The sequence below is a fragment of the Calliphora vicina genome, chromosome 1 (genome assembly GCF_958450345.1).
Source record: "Calliphora vicina chromosome 1, idCalVici1.1, whole genome shotgun sequence".
NCBI lineage: Eukaryota > Metazoa > Arthropoda > Insecta > Diptera > Calliphoridae > Calliphora > Calliphora vicina.
In genome coordinates this window covers 31,634,418-31,655,627 of record NC_088780.1, presented here as the reverse complement: position 1 = coordinate 31,655,627, position 21,210 = coordinate 31,634,418, and the positions used below count along the sequence as shown (strand labels likewise).

General features: G+C 30.5%; 5 protein-coding genes across 5 annotated transcripts; 4 read left to right on the top strand and 1 right to left on the bottom strand.

Annotated features, from left to right (window-relative positions):
• Positions 1–2,382: 2,382 nt before the first annotated feature.
• On the bottom strand, positions 2,383–5,756 carry bor (ATPase family AAA domain containing bor). Its single transcript, XM_065507294.1, has 7 exons — positions 5,486–5,756; positions 5,106–5,260; positions 4,926–5,038; positions 4,657–4,863; positions 3,719–4,543; positions 3,459–3,657; positions 2,383–3,388 (listed from the first exon to the last, which is right to left on the bottom strand). The coding sequence occupies exons 1-7, from the start codon at positions 5,691–5,693 to the stop codon at positions 3,323–3,325; spliced, it is 1,773 nt and encodes a 590-aa protein (XP_065363366.1). The 5' UTR covers positions 5,694–5,756; the 3' UTR covers positions 2,383–3,322.
• Positions 5,757–6,195: 439 nt separating this feature from the next.
• LOC135948884 (serendipity locus protein beta-like) lies at positions 6,196–8,763 on the top strand. The gene is made up of 3 exons (XM_065498336.1): positions 6,196–6,424; positions 6,481–6,806; positions 8,223–8,763. Exons 1-3 carry the CDS (start codon positions 6,266–6,268, stop codon positions 8,704–8,706), a joined length of 969 nt encoding a protein of 322 aa, XP_065354408.1. The 5' UTR covers positions 6,196–6,265; the 3' UTR covers positions 8,707–8,763.
• An 88-nt stretch (positions 8,764–8,851) lies between these two features.
• Positions 8,852–9,845, top strand: LOC135963291 (zinc finger protein 667-like). The gene is made up of 2 exons (XM_065515084.1): positions 8,852–8,856; positions 8,939–9,845. Exons 1-2 carry the CDS (start codon positions 8,852–8,854, stop codon positions 9,843–9,845), a joined length of 912 nt encoding a protein of 303 aa, XP_065371156.1.
• Positions 9,846–11,936: 2,091 nt separating this feature from the next.
• On the top strand, positions 11,937–13,896 carry LOC135948882 (zinc finger protein 182-like). Its single transcript, XM_065498334.1, has 3 exons — positions 11,937–12,100; positions 12,164–12,528; positions 12,589–13,896. The coding sequence occupies exons 1-3, from the start codon at positions 11,948–11,950 to the stop codon at positions 13,706–13,708; spliced, it is 1,638 nt and encodes a 545-aa protein (XP_065354406.1). The 5' UTR covers positions 11,937–11,947; the 3' UTR covers positions 13,709–13,896.
• Positions 13,897–14,401: 505 nt separating this feature from the next.
• LOC135956715 (uncharacterized) lies at positions 14,402–21,110 on the top strand. Its single transcript, XM_065507285.1, has 9 exons — positions 14,402–14,649; positions 14,711–14,884; positions 16,517–16,653; positions 16,720–17,036; positions 19,926–20,020; positions 20,085–20,117; positions 20,198–20,367; positions 20,431–20,584; positions 20,783–21,110. The coding sequence occupies exons 1-9, from the start codon at positions 14,442–14,444 to the stop codon at positions 20,977–20,979; spliced, it is 1,485 nt and encodes a 494-aa protein (XP_065363357.1). The 5' UTR covers positions 14,402–14,441; the 3' UTR covers positions 20,980–21,110.
• Positions 21,111–21,210: the final 100 nt, after the last annotated feature.

The window sequence follows — 21,210 nt, the reverse complement described above, 5'->3', positions numbered from 1 at the left end:
TCAGAAAAAAATTGTATTACTTATATAAAAACTCAAAATATGTACATTGATTTACTTGTATTCTGTTGTTGCAAGACATTTGAAACCGCAAATCGAACACAAGCATTTTTTCAATTTGTACAGGACAACGTCTGTCGGGTCAGCTAATATATGAATAAAAGAAATAAACAACCATGTAAGGGAGAAAGCAATTTACTCAGTACAGCCTATAAACTATATGGATCGAATATATGTATGTAGAATGTAATTATTAGTCTCTGAGTGTCTATTAGTTGATGAGACCTTCAGAGATGTAAACAATAGAGGGTGCCATATAGGTTATTTTTTTTACTTTTTTTAAATCGCTGGCAAAGGTCTATGAAGACTACTTATTCGAAAAAATTATTTAGTTTAGTATTAAGTATATTTTAGTTCCGGGAATAAGTATATTTTAGTTCCCCCGGGAAGAAAACAAGTTCGGAAAATTAGGAACCCTATTAACAATCTATTGTATTATTTATATGTTGTTGTTGTAGCAGCAGTGATTGCTGAGTTGACAGCCCTTGGCCGAATGAACTCGGGTCATTCCGGTGCGTAGAACCGGCATACAAATATAATTATTTGTATTTCGTTTGATTTTACATTGGTTGTAACAATTTTGTAAGTTATAATCATTTATTTAAATTTGTTTGATACCTACCTAAAAAAAATTAACACTTTCCTTTTGCAGTTTTTGTGGTGTCACTTATTTTGTAAAATATTGTTCCAATGCTTTAACACCAATTATACTTTGTGTTTCGTACCATTTTTGTAATAATAAATAATTTACTTACCGTTTAAAGCATTTACCCAGGAAGACTGCTTCGAATTTCTTTACTTTTGGTAATCCTTACATTTATATAATTTTAGATGATTATTGCACATTCCAAGCTTTATTATTTCATTAAATCACACACTTTATTGATAATTATTTTAATAAAAACTAATAATTGAAATAATAATAAACATATTTTCACTTTATTGCTCTTCAGAAAATAAAACTTTAATTTGTTCTGAATTTTTGCTTCTTTTATCTTATTTTGCACTTTCATAACTAAGCAATTTAATTGGAACTAGACTTTAAGTTCTTTTTTACCGCCAAAAATTGCTTATGATTCTTCTTTGTATTTTCCGTCAATACAAGTTGTATTTCACTTATGATTTTTATTATTTCCGTTTATTATTCATTCGTAAACAAATAAATAAGTTTTTGCCGTTATTTTTGTTTGGAGAGTTTACTTTGTTACAAACTTTTCTTGTTATAATAGCACATTCAGACTGCACAGAAATAACTTAATTTCGTCGCGATACACAGCTGATACTATATAGAACAACTTTTTAAACGAATAACCCAAATAAAAGGGTTTTAGTTATGAATTTATTCATTTATTGGCACAATTTTATATTAAAATTACATGTTTTTTATTTTGTTTTAAATTTTTCTTCTATTATTGTTCTGTGCATGGTTGTAAAAATATGGAGTATTTACAGTAAGACAGAGATGTTCATTGTAATTTCAAGTTAATTTCAACGAAATTTAGCAACATAACATAATTTTTGGAAGTTACAAAATGTATGAGAAATTACTTAATATCGAGTTGATTTTGGGCCAAATCACAAAATTTCTTAATTCGGATCGGTCTGAATTTGCTAATATGTATACGAGATTTACATGATGGGTTTTATTGTATGACTTTATGAGTTCGTTGGCAATGAGGGAGGGTTGCAGTAAAAGCAAATTCAAAAGAAAATTGCCTGAAAAAGGTAAAGTTTACGCTAATTTTTATTATTTCAGTAACGGTATTTCCTGTTATTTCGGTAACGGTATTTTAATAATAACGGTTATTTCATCATTCAAAATAAAAATGATTTTGAAATTTTATAGATTTTAATAAATTATATCATTGAAATAAAAAATTTATGTTTTTATGATTTAAATGATTTATAGAATATCGGTGACTGGCAACTTACATTTCTCGAAGATCACTTAGATCAGTTGTTTTTTGAAAAATTTCATATTTTTAATAAAATATTTAAATTATCTTATTGTTTCTGTAAGGTTTGATTTAGTCAAAATAAATCAGTTCACTGCAGTATACTCTTTCGATTTGAACTCGCTATGTCTAACGATTTACAGAACACCTCTCTTGCGAGTTCAAGTTACAATCGCAAATGTTATGCGGGATGCGAGTGTCAGAACACGACCGTACAATAAATCAACTTAGCTTAACGCGAAATATTGGAGGTCAATGTCACAAAATACATTTTAAACCAGCTAAACCAGAAAGGTTACTAGTTTAAATCATGCCCCTAGAAATCACTATCTTAAACCGAAAGATAAACCCTATAGTGCAAAACAACCAGTTTTCAATTTCATTCTTAAATTTCTTTATTATTTTAACAGTTTCTTTCTCAAATCCGTACAACATATTACTACTACTAAATCAAAATACAAAAATAATAATAAACACAAAAAAATTGGATAAAATAAAAATTTTACATTTATTTTATATATATATATAAAAACAACAGAAAAAATCACTTGGTTTTAAAGCTAAAAAAGGCCATATAAAACAAAAAACCCTACCAAAATTCAAACATGCGTAAGAAGTTTAATATAAATTTCTTTATATACACAAAGTCCGAACTAAAGTATGGGATAGACAAAAATGCAGTTTCTTTTTAAATTTGTTTACCAGCAGTCATTAACAACATAAAGTCTTTCGTTTTTGCTACTTTAACTTAAACAAAGCTTTCTTTATATGGATAAATTCTCTTTAAATACACGACTGGTGTGTATAATAGTTACGAAATTTCAGCAATAATAAAGATTCTTAAACTGGTAATATAAATCTTAAGAATATCTATATATTATTTACATGCTATTCATATACAACATAAAATTTAAATGATTTGTTTATGGGCCAAAAAAAATTTAAATAATTTAGGGAAAATCGTTATAATTTAAAGGCAGTAATAAAAAATCTTAAATTAAACAATTTCCCTGAATCTGTTGGCATTGGCAGTTGGACTTATTTTTTTGTTGTTGTTGTGAATTTAAAGCCTGAGTTCAACAATAAGAAAGCTTTGCTTTTTTCTTTGTATGAGTGTTAAATTGTTTGGTTATGAAGAACTTTTAAAAAGTTTTTTTGGGGGGTGAGGGGACATGATTTTTGTTCCTTAACTTAAAACTTAATTACGACCAGCAGTGTTATGTTTACATATACACTTATATAAGGAAAATGTTTGTTTAGTAAATAGTAACCTGCAGTTTTTACTACACCTAGTTTAAGCTAGCAGCAGCTTATTCCCCTTTGCCACCGGTGATAGATTTGTGATCCAAACGTTCTTGTTCCGATAACCAGGCCATCTGTGAAAGAAAATTAATACATACAAATATTAGTTGCTGTGGAAGATTTGTAAATTTATTTAAATTATACCTTTTGTTTGTGTTGAGTGGCAGCAGCTTCGGCCTTGTCTAACACCATCTTTTCGGTTAAAACACCATCTTCGGAAGCATAGACAGCGGCCTGCCAGGATACACCCAATTTGGAAATTTCACGACCAGACATGCCAGCACAGATTTTAGCCATTTTTGTACAAGTGGCACCATAATCGAATTGTTCCAATTTAAAGCGTCTAGAAAAGTAAAAATAAAGTTAAACACAGACAAAACTAAATAAACTTAAATTCAACTTACTTGGCACCCTCAGCAGCTGGCTGCAAAACGTATTTATCAAAGTACAAACGCAACAAACGTTCACGTTCCTCCAGACCGGGCAATGTGAACTCGACCATTTCATCCAAACGATCGTTGATGGCATAATCAAACTGTTCGGGTGTATTCGAAGCCAATACCAACATGAATTTAGAATTTTGTTCAGAGGTTCTGTACAAGAAAGCATTCAAAGCGGCACGCAAATCTTCTGATATATGTTCCGATGAACGTTTGCGCAAGAACGCATCAGCTTCATCAACAAACAGCAAAAGACCACGACGACTGGTCTGTGACCAATCGAAAACTTTATGTATAGCTGTAACAGCTTCTTTGCCCATGGGTGCTACATCACCACCAGTCATAATGGCGTAGTCCATACCGGAGTGTTCGGCCAACTTTTTGGCGAACATAGTCTTACCGGTACCAGGGGGACCGTGCATCAAAACATTACGATACATGCCTCTGTTAATGCGTGTATTTTTCGTGGCAATGGCTACATCACGTAAACGTTCCTCCAATTTGGGATTGAGTACAACGCCTTGTAAAGCATCGGCAGGTTTCGATTTCAGTTTCTTAATGAATTTGACGGGATGTCTGACGGCATCGAGCATGGCAAAACGTGAGGTTTCACCCACCAAAGTTGGCTTGCCAATGCGTGACTCGACATAGCGTGATGTAACACCGGTAGCACCCTTGGCGGCATAAACACCCAAGGCCAAGAGAGATAGACCACCAGCAGCGGTTAGTACCTTGTCCCAATCGGTAAGCATAGCCTCCATACCGGCACCAATAACGGAACCAGCAGTTCTAAAGTGAAAGAAATCGAGAAAAATTTAGTTTAGTCAACCAAAAACTAATGTCTAAAACATAATAATTTATTCCAAAAACGAAGTGAAAGTGTTTCTACACATTTTACTTACTTGATGCCTTCCATAACGGTGGTACGTTGCTCTTGGGCTCTTAAGCGAATTTGCTCCAAATTAATATCACGATTTTCACGATCAACTTTGGCCTTGACACGCATTTCATGTTCCAATAGTTTCAAACGATTCTTTTCTTTCATTTCAATTTCATGTTCAATAGTTTGGCGGCGCATAGCTTCCTGGCGAGCCACACTTTCCTCTTGTCTAAAAACACAAAATGTCAATAAAAAGAGCCAGTTACTAAAAATCTTAAAATTTTAACATACTTTCTCAAGTTTTCCTCTTGAACACGCTGTTGCTGGGACAATTGATCTTCATAACGTTTACGCGACAATTGATCTTGATACTGGGCACGTTGCTGTTGTTGTTTGGTCTCTTCCTAAGAAATCATTGAAACAAAATTTGAATATAAACAATAATTACAACCATGCTAGTGTGCTACTTACAATTAAAGTTTTTCTTCTCTCCTCATGATCAATGCGTTTTTGTTCCACCTTGGCTTGTTCGATGTGAGCCTCATACTCTTTTACTTTTTGTTGGTATTCCTGTTGGCGTGTTATTTCCTGGGCCTTAGACAATTCTAAAGCTTCACGGGCATGTTCTAAAATACACCAACAAATTGTTTATCATTCATAAATTTTCCTAATAGTTCTAAACATAATTGACATAGAAACAATCGTTATCATTATCATTACAGCACATGTATGTACATATGATTATGCAATTAAGGTATAAATGTACAATACGTAAACCCCCACCTCCTCTTAGTCCACACAATTGTTCAGTCAATTATTATAATCTAAATGATTTCATCATATTCACTTACTTGACTTTTCCAAAGTACGGGCAGCATCGGCGGCTCTTTCTAAGGCTGAAGAATCGAAACGATATGCTTCCATGGCCTTGCGTTCGGCTTTGGACAATTGAGCATCACCGGAACGATCTCCGGCTGTTTTACCCTCAGGATCACCGCCTTCAGCACCAGCCATTTCTTGGGGCTGTTGAGGCCTATTTCTACCCAATAACCAAGACATTATTATTAAAACTTAAGAGTGTTTGTATTTTAATTGATAAATTTCTAAAATTTCGGTAATTTTTCTGGGTTTTATATGCACGATGTGAAAAAAACGTGATAAGACGTAATGATGATGATTGTTTTAATAAGAAAACACAGTTAGTAAAAATTGTAGTAGGAAAAAAGTATTATCAATAAAATACTACAAAATTTCAATGTAAATAAAAGTTATCACTGTACAGTGACTGTTAGCAGCTATAATGTAAACAAGGCAAATTTACCAGGTTCATTGTTGTGGTTTACAACTGTCAAATGTACCTCGGTTTGTTATTGCAATAACCCCAAAAGCAACAAAAACTTTGACAGTACCATCTATCCATTTAAGCAAAAACAAAATGCGAGTTGTATTTGTACTAATTGTTATTGTCAAACTAACACCACCTTGCTAAATTTGATTTAATACTGAAAAATTGTAGATATACAAACTGTGCGTTTTGTTTTATTCATAAAAAATCTGTAAAATACAAATAATTTTACTATAATTGAATCAGTAACCAATAATACACTAGTTGATTGTTAGTTACTTTAAAAATGAGTTCCATAGAGCTACTGGATACCCAGCAATGCCGTACTTGCTACAATTCCAAAATTAATTTACAATCATTAAAGGGTGTACCGGACTCCTGCTGGCCAAGCCAAGCTGAACAAAAATCCTATTGCCAACTTTTAACAGAAGTTTGCAATATAAATGTAAGTGAAAATCATCACAAACAAATATATATTTTTAATTTTTATTTATTTTTCAGATAATGCTAGATATACCTCCAGGACATTGGCCGCAATTTATTTGCTTAGCTTGTTCTCAAAAACTTAAATCAGCTTATGATTTTATACAACAAACCCAACAAATCAATAAATATCTAAAATCTATTGCTGATCAGGTGCAGATTAAACATGAAATAGATTTTATAGAAAAACCTGAACTGGATATTCCTTTGGAAATTAAAATAGAAACCGACAATGATGTGGATATACCAGCAAACGAAACGATATTTCAATATATCCCTGTAAAAACGGAAGCAGTTAAGGAGGAAACTATTTTGCCAACGGATGATGATGAATGTGAAGACATGTAAGTAAAGACATAATACATACTTAGGCATGAGATACCATGCAACGATTTTTAGAATTGTTAAAATTTGTACAGTAATTTATGTCCGTTCTCATTTAGTTTAGGAGTTTGAAACTACTGTAGAATGTAGTAAAATAAACATATTTTATTTAAAATTAATTACAATTTAAGGTTTTTATTAATTTTATATAAAATACAGACTAGGGAGTATTAAAGTCTTTTAGATTTTGTGTTAAAAAGAAACTATTTTCATAAATATGTGTTTATTTGCAGTTTTGTATTGATTTAAATAAGACCTGTGTTGGAAATTTTAGTTAAATATCTTGTTAGAAAATAAAACAAGTTTTACTCAGTATTGAACTGTATTGAAAAAAAATTGATAATATAATAATTCAAATAATTCAAAATCAATAAAAGGTACATAATATCCCAAGATTTCTAACATTTACAATCGTAATTTATACCTAGTAAGTTTTTTTTTAATTTCCATATATTTACTAATGTGTTTGAGTAAAGGTTTGCTATTTCGCAATTGCTTTCGAGAATGCCTTTATTATAAGGCATAAATGAATTTCATAGCTGTTTTTAGCCATAATTTCAAAACCCTTTAAACAATCCAAATTAATTTTACTTAAAACTCTTCTCTTACTCTAAGCAATATTTACACATGTACATTTTTACTTTTGGACCACTTAGAAAAAAGTTATTCTCCCTAACCTCACAAAACAATTTCTTTAATAACTTTGGAAGCTTCTATATGATTACAATAATATTTGGCAATATAATTCTTTGAAATAAAAGGAATAGTTTGACATAAACACAGTTTTAAATAATTTTTAAAATTATCTTATTTTGTATCTCTTTTAAAACCATTTATTCTAATGAAATTTGTTTTTCCTTTAAACACTTTTATTTACACTAACATATAGTTTTACATCAAAATTTTCACTTTCGGACAACACAGAAAAAAGTTTTTCTACCTAACCTCACGAAATTTCTTTAATGACTCTGGAAATTTCAAAGTGATTTCGATATAATTCTTTAGGGTTCTCCACATAATGTACATATACATATGTACTTAAAAATTCCACCTTATTCGCCGTCTGTATTTGCACGGGCTGTAAAAAACGACCTTCTCTGAAAAAAAAATTGAGAAAAAATTAAAACAAACCATATCTAAGTTATATTTAAGAACTACTAATCTAATTAAATGATTTCGGACAAATATTTTTGCATTACAAATACTAAAACCGATTTCTACAAAACGATGGTCATAAATTGATAACTTGTACGAATTAACAAAACTTTGAACAAAGTTAAGTTAAATTGTCAGTTACAAGGTGTCAACATATGATCCACAATATATGTACTCTGCACAATCTAATGAACAAACGTTTCTTTTCATGTTCTTTTTAGGACGATCAACAATTTTATCTTAACAGAATACAAAAATGAACTTACTGAAACTGATACTGAAAGTATTAATACAGCAATACAATGCACAAACGCATTAGTAAATGAGGATCCAACAGTTAACGATAATTCAGATAATTTCTTTAGCAATAGTGTAAATAACATAAACAGTTCAAAATCACGTACAAACAAAAAATCGCATATTAGCAATAAATCTTTAGTCTGTAATATTTGCAATAAAGAATTTAATATTAAGTGGAAGTTAAACCACCATAATCGGTCTGTACATATGCCAGAGGAAGACAAAATTCCTTGCAATCTTTGTGACTTAAAATTTACACGTCCCCATAATTTAAAAAGACACATGCAAACTGTACACGCTCCAGGTAAACAGAAAAAATGTAATAAATGTGAACGAAGCTACATACGTTCTCGTAACTTATACATCCATGAAATAAAATGCAAAGCCAATGGTAACTGTTCATAAATCATCTACATACATATTACAATATTTAAGATCAATAAACAAATTAATAACAAAAAATTCGACAAATTGTATTTATTATTGGTTTCTATATTAGTTAGTTTTTGAGATATTAGCCAGAATTAAATAATAGCTCTCTTCCAATACTATGTAGTATGATTTACAGGTTTCAGTTTTGTTTGCTTTACTCATATTAAACACAATCTAATATATCTTTATTTACTTATGGTTTTAGTCCAAGCAACAGTTTTATTGTAACAGAATATCCAAATGAAATTTCTGACGATGATACCGAACATAGCAATCATGTCAACAACACCGACATTACAAAATCGTATTCAAGTGCAACAACTTTCGCCTGTAATGAATGCAACAAATTGTTTACCAGCGTTTCGAAATTAAATCGTCACAAACGTTTTACTCATGCGCCGGAAGAAGAGAAAATCCCTTGCCATCTTTGTGATTTAAAATTTGCACGAACCTATCATTTCAAAAGGCACGTGCAAACAGTGCACTCCCGCGACAAATTCCAACCGAAAGTTGTGAAAAAAGATAAACCGACGTTAGCAAGTGAGATCGCTACGACTGTAACTTGCCAGGAATGTAATAAAATATTTTATAATCCTAAGAAATTAGCACGTCACAAACGTCTTGTTCATGTGCCCGAAGAGAAAAAATTCACTTGTACTGTGTGTGGTAACAAATTTGGACGATCTGATCATTTTAGAAGACACGTGCAAACAGTGCACTCCCGCGACAATTTCCAACCGAAAGTTGTGAAAAAAGATAAACCCACAAAATTAACAAGTAAACAGACAAAATTAACAAGTGAGATCGCTACGACTGTAACCTGCCAGGAATGTAATAAAATATTTTATAATCCTAACAAATTAACACGTCACAAACGTCTTGTTCATGTGCCCGAAGAGAAAAAATTCACTTGTACTGTGTGTGGTAACAAATTTGGACGATCTGATCATTTTAGACGACACATGCGTAATCTACACAATGCCGAAGCTATTTTACCGGAAAAGCGTGAAATAAAGATAAAGGATAATCGTTTTGCATGTGATAAATGTGATCGTAGCTACACACGTCGCTGTCGTCTCTACAAACATGAAAGAGAACTGCATTCTCAGTAAACCGTGTTAAACTTACCAAAGGAATGTAACTGAAATCAGTTTCTAAAATATTAAAATAAACTTTGAGATTTTAAAGAATAAAACATATGTAAATGTGAAAAAAAAAAATTTGTTAGTAGCACTGCAAGTTAAATTTTCAACAATATCATTAATGATTTTATTTAATCATCATTCATTATTTATATCATTCATTATTATAGTTCTACCATGCATTTATGTATATATTAATAATACATTTACATATTTTTATTATGTATTACTATTAGAAATCAATAAAAATAATATAAACAAAAATATATATGTATAAAAACATAACTTTTAGTTATAACCAGGGCAACCAAAAATATGCTCTAAAAAAAGTGTTTTATGCGCATAAAATATGCACTTAAAAACGAAAAATATGCTATTAAAATATAAAAAATATGCACTTAAAAATAGTTGGTTATTGTTTGATTTCAAAATTTCATTAAAAAAATATATATGAAATAAATAAAATATTGAGCTCATAAATTAAAATTGGTTAGTATAGGATTAAATTTCGATTTTAGTGAGTTTGGCACTGCATGAAAATAGTTTGATTCAATTCATTTTATTATATTTATCAATAAATTACTATGTGTTTACTTAAGTTTTAAAATTTTTAAACCAAATCTTTGTTTTAGATTTCCGAGTTTCTTAGACAATCTTAATCAATTGATTTGTCTCATCTTTTAAACTGCCTAATACTTCAAACTTTTTTTTGGTAATTAGTGGCATAATATTTTACTTCCTCAATCCATGTGTCCCAATGTTTATATGATCCCTACTGAGGATGTACTCAATCAATTTCTCGAAATGTTTCTAATCTATATGAAGTTTTAAAAACTTTTTTACCATTTAAATAATGTTTCAAAAACTTTATGAATAGCCTGTGTCATTTTATGGTAAAAATTGCAATGGATTTTGGAGCATTCATCATGTATCTAGATAATATCTGAATACGGCTTCTAAAATTTAAATTAGAATTATAAAAAAGCCATACAATAGTTGAATGACTGCAATTAAAAAAAATATAAAAAAACTTTTTATTCAAGTTTTATCATTGGGACTCAAAATTCCCATGTTTCTTCCTTTCTTATCCATTGTATCGTCTATCGATATCCATATATCAATGGGTCAACTAGTAATAAACTATTTTATGCTGGATCGAAGCCAAAAACATAGAGAAATATAGTTATCGAACTATCGCCCAGCGAAAAAACCTCTTATTTCTACAAAAAAACCGTACTGCTCGTATATAATTTGCCAAAGAAGATTTAAACTGTTCAAAACAGAAATGGAATTCTGTTCTCTTTTCGGATGAATCCAAATACAATCTAAGAGGTGGTGATGGGAGAACATTATGACTGGAAATAAAACAGTGAAGTTTGGCGGTGGCAATATTATGGTAGGAATCGGATACAGGTCCATTTTAAAAGATGTTATGTTTAAACAATCTAACGACAATGACCCCAGTACCCCGTTTCTGTAACTTGGGAGAAGTTTTCGCATCGAAAAACATTTAAAAATTCTTGTAGTCATTCAGTTTTTAAAAGGATGACTTAGGTAATGTTTAAACTGCATACATTAAGAGTACAGACACAGTTAACGATTTACTAATACTCGTCCTGTGTTTAACAGGAAGTTTATAAATGTTTCGAATGAAAAGTTTCTCACATACAATACAGTAACGAGGTACTGATCTCAATCCCATAGAAAACCAATGGAAAATTGTTAGGGTTCCTAATTTACAGGTCTTTTTTCTTTTCTGAGAATTATTTAATTCTAACTTATGCCGAAAACAGGAACAAGTTTTCAAATAATCGGACCGACTTTTTTTTGAAAGATTTAAGAGGTTCTACTTCAGAAAATTTTCATCGATACATCTTAAATAATAATTAAATTATATAAAGTATTTTATAAAATAGTTTTGCCTCTAAAGTACCCAGTACCCGATTACTCCTCATAACTGCAACACTAGTTCAACAACAACAATAATAAATAAACATTGCAAAAGTGTATATAAACAAAATTTATAGTTCGCTATAAATTTTGTTTATCCATTTAAAAAAAGTGTGCAAAATATGGATTTCTTAGAGAAATTAGAAAATCAACAATGTCGTGCATGTTATAATTCCACAAAAGGTTTAAGGCTCCTAACAAATCTAACTAAATGCGCTGGCAGTCAACAACAAAAATCCTATGCTGAACTTTTAAAAGATGTCTCTAATATAAATGTAAGTTGTTTTCCTTTTCTTGTTGCAAAATTTCCCATGGAATTTGTGTAACGTTTTGTACAGATTATGGAAGATTTATATGGTGATCAAATGCCACAACAGATATGTGAAAGTTGTGCACGCAGATTGAAAATGGCTCATGCCTTCATACAACAAACACAGGAAGTTAATGAACGTCTTACTTCCATTGCTGCACAAGTGGAGGCTAATAAACAGTTAAATTGCTTGCAAGAAGTTCCGGTTGATGTATTACCCATAGACAATATAAAAGCAGAAAAAGATGAAGATGAGATGGACTTTTTGGGACAATTTGAACCAGAATGTTTTGTCGAGTTAAAAGTAGAAGAGCCGGAGCATAATATGGCTATTGACAATACGAGTGAGGATGTGTTGAGTTTAAATAAGAATGTAGAAGGTTCAACAGAAGTGTAAGTTAATAAAAGACAAATTAAAATTGCAAAATATATGTAATCTGTAAACATTTTTAGCGTAACTTTATCTGAATATAAAAGTCCGAGCTCGAATGATTCCATTAATGAAAATTTTAAAACAAAAGACAATAATGTAACCAAGACAGATTCTAATGATACTAAAGACTTATCCAATGATGATGAAATTGATAATAATAACTCTGATTCGGATACGGATTGGAAAGATGAAGAAGAAGTAGATTTTACACCAATTACAAAAGAGAAAAAGAAAAACATTCCAAAATCCAAAAAATCCTCTAACAATGCTGACGATGATATTGCAGTACCCTGTGCAGAATGCAATAAAATATTTAGTAATTCCAAAGCATTGGCCCGTCATAAACGCAATACCCACATACCAGAAGAACAAAAGTGTACCTGCCCCCTGTGTGGTCGTAGATTTTCACGATCTTGCAACATGTACAAGCACATGCGTACGTTTCATGGTCCTGATTCAGTGCCTTTAATACGTAAGCCCTCAACAAAGGAGCGACTGTTTCAGTGTGATAAATGTGAAAGAAATTACACCAAAAAAAGTCACTTGAATTTGCATATAAAAGAAAAACATAGCAACGTCGAAGCCGGAACCGAAAAGGACGCTCAGCAAACAGAAGGAGCCGACGAATCAAAACCGGCAGGCGAAGAAGCTCAAAAAAAAGAAAAGCCGAAAAAACGATATGAAGTACGTTCATTGTGTTCCATATGCGGCAGTTCATTTGCAAGTAGAACTCATTTGGTTGTGCACATGAGACGTCACACTGGGGAGCGACCCTTTAAATGTGATCTCTGTGAACGTGCCTATCCACGTCTCTCAGAACTTGTTTGCCATCGGCGTATACATACGGGTGAGAAACCATTTAAATGTAAAATTTGCGATAAAGCTTTTCGTGTGTGGAGTAAGATGAGCAATCACATGCGTTCACACACCGACATCCGACCCTATAAATGTACGCAATGTGAACGTAGTTTTAAATATTCCAAAGATTTAAACATACATTTTCGCATACATACGGGTGAACGACCTTATAAGTGTAATGTATGCGGTAGCACATTTACCCAAAGTAATACCCTGAAAGCTCATCGTTCAAAGCTGGGGCATATGGACGAAGTTATCGTTGCGAATGATAACGTAGTTTAGGCAAAATAAACATAAACTTGCTACTGTAGAGAGTAGATATAAACTAAATAATGTCATTACATACTATATTAAGCATTTATATACATATGTATTTATTTAAATTTAAGTCTAAATTATATTTATTTTTAACTGATTGTAAACTAAAAATGTACTATTAATTTATTAAATAAACGTAAATTATCAAACTAGTTATTTTATTGTGTTCCAATTACGTTTGTAGGCTTATATTAAAGATTTCTAACAACATTAAATTGATTTATGCCATGATCATGATCTTGATTTATGCCAAAACGTTTGTTTACTTATTAAAATAATACATATCGATGCCTTAATATGAAAAGGCCTTAACTCGTGTTTTTTTAAATCGAGATTTTTTTTGGCTAATTATGATATATGATCGGGCGATTTATTGAAATAAACCAAAATCTGGACTTACAAAAAAAAAACACGAGTTAGGGCCTTTTTATATTAAGGCATCGATATGTAGTTTTTACATAAATAACTTTAACCAGCACTATTTTAAGTTTTAATATAATTGTTTTTGAAGACTTGCCACCACCTTATATGAATTCACTTTGCTCTATCTAGTGTGAAAAGGATATTACGCAGGTTTGTTTTATTGCTACCAATCAGCTTTTTGCGTGACGCAGATAAAGACCTTTGTTTTGAAAGCAAAATAGTAATTTATACATCAAGGGTGAAAACAAATAGTGCAAAATAGAAATAAATTAAAATGAGGTGTGCCGTCAAAAATTGCAATAATAATAATAAGTCAAAACTTTCCACAATGAGTTTTTTTAACTTCCCGTCGGATACTAATTTATTAAAGCAATGGAGAAGTTTTTGTCGTCGCGATAGTAAAATGAATGTAAAGACGTCGCAAATCTGTATGGAACATTTTAAACCAGAGGATTTAGAAAACAGTTTGCAATTTGAAATGGGTATGTTATGAGCTACGTTTGTACATAATGAAGTGTTTAATTTTTGTGAATTATGCATAAGGTTTTACCAAAAAACGATATTTGAAGCGCGGTGCTGTGCCTACTGTTCATAAAGAATCTTCTACGGACGAAGAGCGTCATAAGGACCATGTACAGCGAATCAAAAACCATCAAAACAAACAAATTGTTGATATGTTTATTGAAGAACACGATGCAGAATCTATTTCGATTGATGGTAAGAAATGTTAAAAAACTTGAAATTAGAATATAAATAATTACGTGTGCCAAGATAGCGTCGAAATCCCCAAAACAAATTGGCGAGTTTGGGAATTCAGAGAAATGGAAATTTTAAAATAATCAATGTACCTACGTAATTCGGAATTCCAACTTAATGAAAAAAGATATAAAAATTGGCAATTCAGCGAAGTCGATATAGCCATGTCCGTCTGTATGTTGAAATCAAATTTCCGTAGCCCCCAATTAACTTACAAACATGATTGATACATCAATATATCGGGAATTCTTCCGGCTCGGTTTCTATCGGCTTATAAATGGCTGAGATATAAGATATATAACCGAGACAATCTCGATTTTTGGCCTATTTTTGTTCTATATCTGTATTACTAAGTCATTAATATAGGCAATATGGATATCTAATGATAGATATTTCAAAGTCCATTGCAACGATGTATATAAGGCTATAGTAATTTGAACCTACGATGGGTCAAAATCGAGAAAAATATTTTTAACCCAAATTTTTTTTACCGAAAAATTTTTTTTTTCACTAATAAATTAAAAAAAAATTTTAAAAATTAAAAAAAAATTGGAAAAATTTTAATTTTTCATAAACAATTTTGAATTTTTTTTAAAAATTATTTTGTATTTTTATATAAGTTTGTCATTCCGTTTGTAATTTCTACATTTTTCATTTCCGACCCTATAAAGTATATATATTCTGGATCCTTATAGATAGCAAAGTCGATCAAGCCATGTCCGTCTGTCTGTTGAAATCAATTTTCTGAAGACCCCAGATATCTTCGGCATCCAAATCTTCAATAATTCTAAGACATGCTTTCGAGAAGTTTGCTATTTAAAATCAACAAAATCGGTCCACAAATGGCTGAGATATGAGGAAAAAACAAGGACTACCTCGATTTTTGACCTATATCTGGATTACTAAGTCCTTAATATAGACAATATGGATATCTAATGATAGATATTTCAAAGACCTTTGCAACGACGTATATAAGACCATAGTAAGTTGGACGTACATAGTAATTTGGACCTATGGGTCAAAATCGGAAAAATATTTTCTAAGCCGAATTTTTTTTTAACAAAAAAAATTTTGAAACCAAAAATTTTTTTTAAAATTTAAAAAAAAATTAAAAAACCAAAAAAAATTTTTGAATTTAAAAAAAAAAAAAATTTTTAAATTAAAAAAAATTTAAATTTAACAAAAAAAATATTAAAAATTGGAAAAAAAATAAATTTTGTTTACCTAATAATATTTAAAATTTGTATTTTGAAGTATAATTTGTTGAAGGGTATATAAGATTCGGCACAGCCGAATATAGCTCTTTTACTTGTTTTTACTAAAAATTGTACACTATTTATTACATTTAACATAAAAGTCTAACCAAACAGTTGTACCACTAAAGAACTCACCACGCCATAACGAAAGTTAAGTTTAATTTATTCTCTCTATGGTTTGTATTCTTGACACTCGCATCAATCTATTTGCAAACAAAACAAATAAATAATAGCAAAAAAGAAAAACAACAAAATCACTAAAAATAAACAAATTTGTAAAAATAAAAGATTTTCGTACAATTTTATAAAATATAAAACCAAATTATGAATTCCACAGAAAAATTGGAAATAATCCAATGTCGTACATGTTACAACGCCACCAAAGGTTTAAAACCCTTATCAGATCTAACCAATTGCAGTGGTGGTCAACAGATATCATATGCTGAGCTGCTGGCGGATGTTTCTAACATAAATGTAAGTTGTAAGGGCATGCACTTAAGGAGAAACTTTACGACGATTTTTTTTAATTCCTTTGACTAGATAATGGAAGACTTTTATAATGAATTGCCACAATTTATATGCGAAGTGTGTCAACGAAAATTAAAAGCGGCTCAGGCATTTATACAACAGACCCATGAAGTTAATGAGCGACTAATTGCCCTGCTAAGTAGCCAAAAAGAATCAAATATTCTAGAGGAGACACCAGTTCAAGTAAAAATGGAATACGACGAGACAATTACAGAAGCAGAGACTGAGTCCCATTGGCAAGTCGAACTCAAACAAGAAGAATCTGAAGAAATTCCTGAAGGTTTGGTGAGCGGAATGAGAGCGGGTGATGGCAATGATAATATGGAATTGTAAGTTATTAGTTTTCTTCATTGTAACTAACATTTCATTTTCAACATTCCCTAATGGAAATATATAGCCGCTTGTTATTAAAATTTCACATTGTTATAGAATTTCGTTGTTTTTTTTAGCTTGGAAAAAATTTAAATGTACTTACAAAGAAATGTTTTATTTCCGTAGAACACAAAATAGTGTCATTACTATTCTCAATGAACCGGTTTACTTTTCACTCTTTGTAAAATGGATAATTTTTCATACTGAACTGGCTCAATTTTTACCCTATTTATATGAAATGCTTCAATTTTCGCACTAGACTATAAGAAACGGTTCATTTCTCGTAATATATCTCACAATATTTCATATGAACCGGCTCAATTTTAATTCTATTCCATATAACCATAGAACCGGTTAAAATTTCACATTATTCCATATGAAGCGGTTAATTTTTCAGACGATTCCATATGAACCGATTCAAATTTTTTTATGAATCAGCTAATTTTTAATAATAGATCAACCGATTAATTTTGCACCCAATTTTATATGAACCGGTTAATTTTCATAATTTCTATATGAACCGTTTCGTTTCTCACACACTGTTCTATATCAAGCGGTTTATTTTGCACAATATTCTATATGAATTTCCCATTATTATTCGATTTTGATTACACATCATTGATTCAATAATGATGCATTTTTTTTTTATTTTAATTACTCTGGTATTTAACACTTTAAACCCTCTTCAATTGTAAACATAATTTTGGAATTGCATAATTATGTAAATGAGTTCCCAAAATATTAAAAAAAAAAGTTTATTTGATGAGATGTTGCTGATCTGGAGCTAAATTTTCTCCTTTGTTTCTAGAGTAACAAAAAAAGGGACGATAAATTCAAAGCCTGGCATTTATGTTATAAAAAGTGTAAAAAGTGAAGATGATAAATCCATAACCAATTCAAAGCAACCAATAGATTCATTAAAAGTTAATGAAAATGAAGTCACTGATAGTGATGACGATTATCGAGATAACCAATCGGATGATATGGACTGGCAAAAAGACTTAAATGGTAGTAATACTAAAAAATCTAAAAAACTGGAAGACAAATTTGAAAACCAGATTGATGATGAAGATGTGGCAGTACCTTGCAAACAATGTGATAAAGTATTTAATAATTCAAAAGCCCTAACACGTCATCTGCGTACTACTCACATACCAGAAGATCAGAAATGTAGTTGTCCAGTATGTTTTAGTAAATTTACACGAGCGTGCAGTATGTATACACACATGCGTACATTTCATGGTCCCGATTCTGTGCCCTTCGTACGTAAACCTTTAACACAGGACAGAGTCTTTCAGTGCAAGAAATGTCCAAAAAATTACACTCAAAAGAAATACCTTGATGTGCACGTGAAAACAAAGCACAGTAAGGAAAGTGAGGAAATGGAAAAGACAGATGAAACAAAGACCAGCAGTGATGAAACGGTGGCGAAAACATCCAACAAACCATTGTGTTCCATATGTGGCAGTTCCTTTCCCAATAAAACTCATCTCATGGTGCATATGCGGCGTCATACGGGTGAGCGCCCATTTAAATGCGATCTTTGTGAACGGGCCTTTCCGCGTTTGGTCGAATTAACTTACCACCGACGCATACATACCGGTGAAAAACCTTTCGAGTGTAAAATATGTGGTAAAACTTTTCGAGTTTCCAGTAAAATGACTACACATATGCGTTCGCATACTGACATACGGCCCTATAAATGTAAACAATGCGAACGCAGCTTTAAATATTCCAAAGATTTAAATATACATTTTCGTATACACACGAGAACGACCCTACAGTTGCAATGTTTGTGGCAGCACATTTACGCAAAGTAACAGCCTAAAAGCTCATCGTGCCAAGTTGGTTCACCTGGAAAATGTCTTGGAAAGTAATGATGATAATTAAGTTTAGAGAAGTGAAATAATAAAAAACAATAAATTTAGGACTTTATATATTGCTAAACTGTAAATAAATGAATAAAAAATAAAACAAATTTTAACATTTTTGGAACTCATTTACATACTACACCAGTAATGTTCACGCCATACAACAATTGTTTGAAAAATTTACACACATTTGTTACGCTCTTTTAAAAACTTTTGTTCATTCATCGTTTAGCTCTCGATGAAAACACATGCGACGGACTATCGTCATTTTTTTCAGACATTTACTAAGCATTGTTGTTGGTTGTTTTTGGACGAAGCATAGCAAACACAAGCGTTTCAATTGCAATTGAACACATAATAACAAAGTCAAAAATAAATACAAAATTAAATAGAATTTAGGCCGTATAATGCATATTTTTTCTTTTCCTTAAAATTTAAATTACATTCATTAAATAAATTGGTTATATGTGACAAAAATTCTAAATCTAAACTTTCATTATTTTGTTCTTATTTTAAATGTTCGACATTATGTTTGCTGGGTAGCTCTCTCACCAATACATCTTCATTTTTATTTTTGAACATCACTGTACTACACACATATTTTAGATTATCTATAAAAAGAGAGTAAACATCACAAATTATTAAATTTTTTTAAGATAATGAAAATCCTATAATCTATCCATCGATTACAATTTAAAACTTGCGTTTTGTTGGAGATTGGGCTGAATAATAGATTCGGTTCTGAAAAAAATGATTTAAGTCGAACTATAATGATTTTCATGATCTTAAAAAATCAGAAAATATATATAAATCTGATATATAAGGATTTCTCAGATTCTATGCTTTCGAATATTTTAATATTTTCTTCCGTATTTTTAATACCAAAATAAAAAGGAAGAATAAAGGGAATTTAATGATCTTTGATCACTATACTACTAAATTAAAATAGTCAAATTTTTTTTTTCTTAATTTCAGTTTTAAAATTAATAAAGTAAATCCAACTACCGATGTACAAAGTGATATAACACAAATGCTTCAACTTCTCAATAGAAAAATTGACATGTTAACACGTAAGTTAGCAGTTTAGTAACTTTTAAATATACAAGTTTCTAATAACTAATTAAACATTTCCAGATAATAATGAAATATTGAAAAATCAAATGAGAGGTAATTGAAGCTATCTTAATTTAATTTCATAATATTAAACAAAGGCTAATGATTATATTGTTAAAACTATCCTGTTTTAGATATCAAAAATCAAAATACTATGGTTTTAAATGTATTAAGTGAAAATACGGATGCAATTGAAAAATCTTTAAACAAGAATCCGAAATATTTAAAAATGTTTCCGATAAGCACTATAAACCAATTAAATGAAATAGAAGACAGTATAAACGAGCAAAACGAAAAAGAATTTGTATGTATAAAGAACGCAAAGGTACCATTATTATACATTAATTCTTTAACAACTATTATTTAGATTTCTTCCATAAGAGCAATAGCTGGACAGCGTGGTTTGAAAAAAGGTCTATCAGATATTATGACACCTAAACTTTTAGTAGAATTTAATGTAGACGGCAGCCATAATAAGCAGCGGCTATTAAATTATACAAAGTTTGTTAATGTTTTATTTCGTGAGTTTGAAATTTATATTTTAAGAAGCAGGGGCTGAATTATCACAGTTAAATTTATAGTAATTTTCTTATTTGATATCGAGCAAGAAATTAGTTATATTTTATTATAATTTCCATCACAACTGCGACAATTCAACCCCAGTTGTATAATAAAATCTTATATACTAATAATTATTTGATTTTTAAAATTTTTTTTAGACGGCACCTATGATGAAAATTGTACTGAAAAATCATTCAAATGTCATTTAAGAGATGCTTTAAAGTTGGTTAAAAATCGTTACTTCAAAGAAAAATGTATATCTAAGGACAAAAATGAAAATATAGCAAAAGAAAGTAGCGCTTCAAAAAATGGTGATACCCAGGATATCCAGCAAAATGATGTTGTTAATACATAATTATCAAATAAACCTGCATTTTTCTTATGTGTATTTTAACAGATTAATCTGTAATGTAGTTATACTGTATTTATATTATTATAAAAAAAACTAAAATACTTTAAAAAATATAAAATTGATAAATTAATTAGATACTTTGGACAAAGATAGATTTTTGAATTTAATTGCTTTAGAAATGCAAATATTTTCTGCATTTATTATTTAAGACATACACCCCCTTCACTTCGTTAA